This window comes from Ceratina calcarata, unplaced genomic scaffold (assembly GCF_001652005.2).
Source record: "Ceratina calcarata isolate Rehan_Ccalc_2016 unplaced genomic scaffold, ASM165200v1 scaffold305.2, whole genome shotgun sequence".
In the NCBI taxonomy this organism is placed as follows: Eukaryota; Metazoa; Arthropoda; class Insecta; order Hymenoptera; family Apidae; genus Ceratina; species Ceratina calcarata.
Window position 1 is genome coordinate 275,842 of NW_017153019.1, and position 7,834 is coordinate 283,675.

Here is a 7,834-nt window from a genome sequence, read left to right on the forward strand (position 1 = left end):
TATTATTTGTACATTTGCCCAAAACCAGTCGAAATTACTTCCTTGGGCAATCTAGTGTTAATAAACAGAAGACATTTCAATGTTTCTCTCAAGTGGAACATTGACTATTCGTATCGTATGATACTTTATAAAATTTTATGTTGGAACAAATTAGACCGTCACGTACAATTAAATTCTCATCGTTTAGACGAAACGACTAATTGTAAAACAGAAGTACTTTCGAGATTAGCTAAACTCGTCTCGTTTACCCTAACATTGAATTAGTTGGTCGACTCATGATCGTTTCATTGATACTCAAGAGGAAAAAACGATCGACCACGGTGACCTCGCGGTTCAACCCGCGAGAGAAAGAGAGAGAGAGAGGGAGAGAAAGAACGATCGACGACGGAGGACTTAACATTTTAGTAAATAAATATTTGACTTTATCGCGCGGGACGCTCGTTATCAAGGCTCGTCGTTTACCGTCGTGCGAATTTCTACGTTTATCAGCATCCACCTGTGTACAATCGAGTGAGTCAATGCACCTTTTAAATCGGATCTATCTGGTTCGCTCTCTGTCCCGCGAATTGCGCGTATATCGCAGTCCCAGGTTGTTTACGTAATAACGAGAAGAAACAATCGGTCTCCTTATCGATAATAATTCCGCGAGTCGGACGATTAGTTCGTCGCGGTGCCTCGACGACAGGCGAAAAAAAACACAGAGGACTGATAAAAAGAAAGAAAAAGGACGTATACGTTTGTTGAACTGGTTTCATGTAGAATCAGAAGGATTCGTTTCGAGAACTTCCGCAAATTGTAAGAACGAGATCCAGATATAATGCGCAATCGTTCCTTCCAAGAATTCTTATATCTACAGAATGTCAGTCTGGTTTTTTATTTATACGTGTTTCTCAATTACCACAAAGATCGATCGGAACTGACTATACTACCTTTTTCCTGTCATTGTCTACGACCTATCGTATTAAAAATAGCAAAGAGCAAAATTGAAACACCTTTTCACAGCTGAACGACCTGAGTTCTTTTAAGCAGTTTAATAAATGACGAGTAAAGCAAATTTCGACAAAATTAGGACTGGCTAGAAGTAATGAGGAAATAAACGAAACTCCATCTGCCTTTGTAATGAAAATTTCATTGAAATCCTGCTGTAAAATAAACAAAAAATGTCTCGACAGAAGCTTTGCACTCCTCGTTTCGTTCGAACTTAAAGAACCATTCGTAACTATTGGAGGCATGAATTATGAATCTCGTTCGCCACTGGCTCTCTCCGGCTGTTAATCGGATTCTGGCCGCGTCGCCACTCGTGTCAACCGCACTGTTACCCGTACATACGTACATACGTACGTACGGTACCGTGTATAGTACTCGACGATGTGTGTACATACATACGCATTATTAACGAGCATCACGTTCACGCGTATAGACTTCGCACTCGCGCCATGGCCTGGCCGCGCACATGTTCGCAACACGTGCGTGGAAACCATGCTACCCGCCTGTCCCGCGAGTTTTCATCGCGACGATCGACGTCGTCATCGAATCTTCGAAATTATACGAATTTATGAACAGACTTTCGATTTTTAGGCAAAATCTAATCGAAAAATCAATTAATTTTTTTACTCATTAAATGTGATTAAAAATTGAAATATACGTTCAGCCTTTTAAATCCTGAACAGTCCCATCGAAATTTAATTTCTTCATACCTCGATTTGTCTTTTATCACGTTTGTTATTAGAGATCCGAGCTTAGGCGCCAACGAGTCGTAGAAAATTAGGAAATACCAAGTTGGCGGCCTTCTCGTTCCTTTTTTTATGTCCAACGCACGCGGAATATCAAGTGGAATCGCACGCACCACCCCTGATAAAAATTGTCCGATACGTAATTGCGGCAATGCGAAACCGACTGAAAACGTTACGGCCTTCGACATTGCGAAATTACATGCAAAATGTATAGAATAGTGTTGTAGTTCATCGTGCATTCAATTATAATTAAATTGCAGATTTTTATGCAAAACAAAACTCGGAGAAATGTATTTCTTTCATTTCCTGCACGCTTCCGTTCGATATTTTACATAATTCTAAGCGTTTATATTTTGCACAAATTCCCTTTCTGAATGGATAACATCCGCGGTTTAACACTAGAAAGACTGAAACTTAGTATATACCTATATTGCCCAAAGCAGTAAAAATGACTGCATTGTCAAAGAATAATGTGTAAAGAAATTTGTCTAAAATTAATTTTTAATATTTTTTATATTATTTACAGTCATATAACAAGTTATTAGTAAATGTTAACAATAAAAAAAATTTACTTCACTTGGGAAAAAAAGTAATTTATGCATTATTATTTGTACATTTGCCCAAAAGCAGTCAAAATGACTTCCTTGTGAAAGAATAATGTGTAAAGAAATTTGTCTAAAATTAATTTTTAATATTTTTTATATTATTTACAGTCATGTAACAAGTTATTAGTACATGTTAACAATAAAAAAATTTACTTCACTTGGGAAAAAAAATTTATGCATTATTATTTGTACATTTGCCCCAAAGCAGTCAAAATGACTTCCTTGGGCAATCTAGTGTTAATTATGATACGTCGAGGATCGCAATATTTCGGAGTTTATTTGCCAGAGTAAATCGTCTTTGAGAGAAACTGTGTTTCCAGTCGTCATTGAAAACGTAATTGAATTCAAAGTAGAGTCACTGCGATCGCAGATAATTTCTTAAAGAATGCACGCTATGCGAATAGGGTCTCATGATGAGACTCTCATTTGTTACGATCGATCATGCTCGGGTTCCTCGGGAGAGCAATAAGCAACACGTTCCCAGAAACGCTTAGTCGATCAGACGATCCTAGAAACACTTGTAACTCGCGTTTCGTCTTATTATTAATAATAGTAGGAGCCTGATAGTTATCGGAGATCGGCGAAAAATTCGCGTTTCACGGCGATGAAAAATCTGTGAAAAACCCGATCTGATTTTCAATCGTTTCTCGGAACAGTTTCACGGTCGCATAATCACGTTCATAGGTCTCGTTCGTTTAAACTCGTCCAAAGGTGGATACTGGCTAGAAATGTTGTATTATGAAGTAAATGCTAATGCGAAAATCGAGATTGACATTTCGTATGTACCGAATAGAAACGTGTCTGTTACACGTGACGATGTTTCTTTTGTACTTTTGTTTATTAAGGGATTTTTTGGTGGAAATCAAATCTAAATATTCACTGACGATGCAATGCTTGACCTACCTAACTACTTGGAAAAGTGTCACCTAAGCTGCTCCACGGTCAAACGTAGCGAGCTTCGACATTCTACACTAATTCGTGCTAATTTCAACGATCGTCTTACTGGCTGCGTTTGAGTAACTCGAAACAAATATCAATGCTACTAAATCTATCAATCAATCGATCAGAACTATCTTAATTAAAATTGAAGGGGCTATACTAGTGTTAATTCTTTTTCTTACATTTTTCGAAATTTCCTTCAAGAATATTATATTCCTTCAAGAATATTATATTATAATTTCAATTTCGGATCTGAAATAGTTTGAGAATGGCAGCGTTCTAATAGTATTAATATAATAATTAAAACGCGTTTTTCTTAGAACGGTATTCTTCAAATTTGCTGCAGTTATAATTCAGAGACCAATTATCCGATTGACTTGAAATTTGATTCTTCTAAACTTGCTTCACTGTCCAATGATGTAGAATATGGAAATGATAAAAATGTCGAATCGCCCACGCCTCGCTTTTTTTTTTTAACGTTTATTAAAAATGCACGTGGAGATCTGTCAGGGACGACGGTGACGTTTATCGTAATCGAGATCGAAAGAATAAAGAAAAAAAAAAAAAACGAATCGAATCGGAAAAACAGAAGTGAATAAAAATTGAACTATCCTCTGTTTTTTCAGTGATGTCAGCGACGGAAGGAAAATCGAGGTTGATCGTATTGTTAAGATAACGTGCAGACGTTACGCTGAAATCGTTGGTACTTTTTTTCTGCAGTAAATAATCGCCGGTACGTAAACTCCGGCTGTTACGACTCGGTTCTTTTTCTCATGTATTAAATAATATCGACGATTAGATAGAATTACTCAATTCCGCGTGACCTTTATTATCGTTGCACACCCGGAACGCTTAGAAGACTTGTATTCGTATTATATAGCTGGCTGGCGTGGAGACGAAAAATCGACGAGATGAGGTCCTTGCGCAACCTACAATTACCGTATCGTAGAACCACGCAACGAACACTCGCAACCAAAAACACGGACCGATGCATCGGACGGACTTTCTCCAATAAAATACCAACGTCTTCTGTGACTTTTCCCAAGAAACCAGTCGTCGGCCAGCCGGGAAGCGACTGACCGTGGCGAGGCTGAAATTCAGTAGTAACGGTCGGTGGCTGGTCAGACGGAGCTCAAGCGGATCGCGCGAGGTGACGAATGGACCGGTGGAGTAAACAGACGATCGTCATGGTCATTCGTCGCACGCGATAAGATGGAAAAACGAAGAACGCTCGTCTATATATAAAAACTTATGACCAGCTGTTTCGACGTTGGTCGGGGCGAGACGGATTCTAGACGAATCGTCGCGAATCGGATTGGCTCGTCTCGTTCTTCCGATTCGCCTGGCAACGGCTTGAGCGGCGCGCAAAAGCGCTTTTCGAACGCGCGAGCTACCGCGATAACCGCAGGAGTGAAGCGTGTATGGCGAGCGTCTGTCTCTTCGGCTAGGTCGCTCGGTTCGCTACCAACAAGTGAATCATACGCGATGCGGTGATATGCAGATCGGACACGGGACGGGGAGCGCGGGTGGGTTCGCGTATCAAGGGCGAAGGAGAACGAGCATGCGAGAGGGCAGTGATTTATTGCGCGCGCGCTTAGGCTTGCAGGGGAACGAGAGACGGATGCTGGAGAAACGGGGTGGTAGCCAGTAACTCGCAGAGGTTATCGCTGGACACGATTTCCCGGGTGCTAGACGGCAACATTTGTTTAGTAATTATATCGGCTGTTTTAAGAGAGTTCTGTCGATAATAGAATCATCGTATGCTATTAAACGTAGAGGACGAGTAACGCGTAGCGCCGCGCGAAGAAACAATGCACGAACCGAGGGAAATGGAATTGATACGTGACGCGATCGAATTCATAGATCCGATCGAACGATATATACGTAGAAAGATTGAATGAATTTTATTGAACGAAGGAACGTCCTCGTAAAACCGCCAAGAGCTGACTTGTCGTCGGTTGCGTGGTAAGTTAAATAAAGAACCGTTCCGCGTTCAAAAAAGAAACGAATAAATATGTGGAATTTGGAGCAGAATAACCCGCATCACGGCGAATGAGAGAAACGATTGAGGGGGCGGGAAGGGAGGTTACAGAAATGAGATATACTCATCGACGAGGAAAACAAGTGGAACAAGACTCGGCTCGAGGACGTACGTACGCTCGTCGAAGAGAGAAAGCAGCGGCAGGAAAATGATAAAAAAAGAACAACAACTGTTATCATTTGATCCAGCCGCTGATTCTTCGCAATTTACTGTTCTTTAATTCCTCCAATGAATAATTCGGTAATATTTTTAAGTGAGATAATGCGAGCCGCAAAGTTTTGTTGATAAAAATATCTCGGATCTATCAACGATGATATAACACGCGGAACAGTGTTCCGATCGAGCGTAGGCGCCTACGTGTAACGTCTTAAACCCAAAGAAAACTAACATAATACAAGCGCCACTCGAGTTTCTTGAACTCCAACGCAAATAGAAACAAAATGTGAAATCATTGCAAAACCGTACAAACACACTTCCCGGCCTGGTTGAAACAATAACTGGGGTGTTTGAAAAAATCAACATATAATAATAATGCAACAAACGTGTCACAGAATATTCGCTGGTTAAACATCAGATAATTTATGTCCGCGTCTCTCCTACAATTTCTGTTCAATCGTTTCTACTCCGACTCTGATATTAAAAAATCTGGTATACACGAAATGGATGTAAACATCTATAAGTATCGCGAGTATAAAAGCGAGCTCGGGACCTTGATAGGAGCTCCACCATTTATTATGCATACGAGAAAAAGGGTAAGAATAAAAAGTCACGAGTCTCGAAATACCAACAACGACTGGTTCCGTCTTGAGGCATCGATTGTCTATCTGGCCGCGATCGGAATCGACCGGATCGTTGAATATTAATAAAATCTGCGCGATCTACGGAATGAAGTTTTACCGTGTCGATAGGGCTCGGTCAGTGGATTTCCGGTGCACCGTAGCTGAAGGAGCATTTGGAAGTACTCGTGGCCCGGTTCCAAGGTGCCGCTGTTGGTCTTCCTGAGTTCTTGCCGCCTCTTCTCAAGGTCGGGTGCCATTAGGTACCCGGGGACCGTTCGAGGCCCACTTTTAACCGTGTCTCTCGCGATCCTTTACGATCGCCCCCTCCCGTCCTCCACCCTTCGATCGATTCTATCACTTTGCACAGTCTGATTCCACGAGAAAGTATCATATCAATATCGCGTGACGTTCTTCGATCCCGTTCGATCCATCGTGGCTCACTGACGATTCTTATTTCGACGAAACCCTACCACCGAGATTGAGGAACAACTACAGCGAAAAGAACCGGTACAGAAAATGAGTTAGGACCCTGGGAGCACTTTAATCGGCACAACACCGGGGATCAGTGATCGAAGAGGATCAATGCGCCGTTCGGTAAACGAGTACAATCGCATGATCGCAGCGAGTGTCAGACGCGTACTGGCGTTCGCCGTCTCGTCGGCGATCGGGCAACCCGGCATGGTTTGAATAGCGAGTAAATAAGCCCCCACCCATGGACGAGCGAACGCAACACGTTTATACGCTCCTGCATCCCCGGCCAGGGCCTCGCACATATCGAGGAGGAAGGTGACCAATCAACGGCTGCTAATTAACGATCGTCTATCCATCGCATCTTTCGCAGACGCATATACTGGCGTCGCCCGACCGATTTTTCACCTACGATTCCTCCCACCGCTTACGAATCCCTCCGCGAGTCGCGAGCTCGTTTTTGGAGGGAAACCGTGCCCATCCATCATTTCTCGATGGATGCTAATTGGTTCGATTAATCGAGCTCTGCAAACTGTAACGATAAAATAAAGATTTAATCGGAGATAAAAAAATAATTTATTATGCCGAGGAGGAACAGGATTCAATATTTCTTAAATACTATTTTAATCAGCTATCCGATAGATTTACTCGAACGGCCTTAGAATTCAAACTACTCGCTCGAAGCAACAGGTACTTTAGCTGTCGCATCAATTGGTCAAGCACCGCCGAGGCGATTACGAATCAGCCTCGTATTGAAATAATACGCATAAGCGAAGATTTATCTGCTTTACTTAACGAGAGAACCGCGCGAGTCGAGTCGGAAATCAATTATCGTTCGTATAAATGCGAGAGCTACCGAACATCCTTCGTCCACTGTTCTCCTCCCGGTTCTAATTGACTTTTAACAATTTCACAAGTTTACCGTTTCGGGCCAGAACGGAGAGATCAAGGACAGAAATCCACACGTGATGCTTTCAGTCCTAAATTTCAAATCCATTCACTTGCACCCTCTTTAATTTGTCTCATGACACTGCGAATTTTATTCATCAGAATAAGTAAGATTTATGGAATCGAAGAACGGAGGAAGTCTATTTGCATCGATAAATCTAGATTACATTTAATATGTAATCCTTAATCCTCGGTGGCCAGCGAGTTTGACATGCTTAAGGATGTATAGGTTATACATATACTTAAACAATGCTGGCATGTTGAATTTGTTATTGTAGATTCCTATTACTATTAAAAAGCTAAAATTATAGTGATTTCACA

General features: G+C 41.5%; 1 protein-coding gene across 4 annotated transcripts in view; it reads right to left on the reverse strand.

The window, feature by feature from the left end:
* The window catches only part of NFAT (nuclear factor of activated T cells 3), a 46,122-nt gene that overhangs the window by 13,837 nt on the left and 24,451 nt on the right, over positions 1–7,834 (reverse strand). For 3 of the 4 annotated variants that reach the window (XM_018023575.2, XM_018023574.2, XM_018023572.2), the window contains exon 1: positions 6,216–6,751. The exons of the other annotated variant lie outside the window; for it this stretch is intronic. In XM_018023575.2, the coding sequence (XP_017879064.1) occupies positions 6,216–6,354 (139 nt within the window). In that variant the 5' untranslated portion in view covers positions 6,355–6,751. Of the gene's footprint in view, positions 1–6,215; positions 6,752–7,834 lie in introns of those variants that run through there. 4 annotated transcript variants of the gene reach the window in all.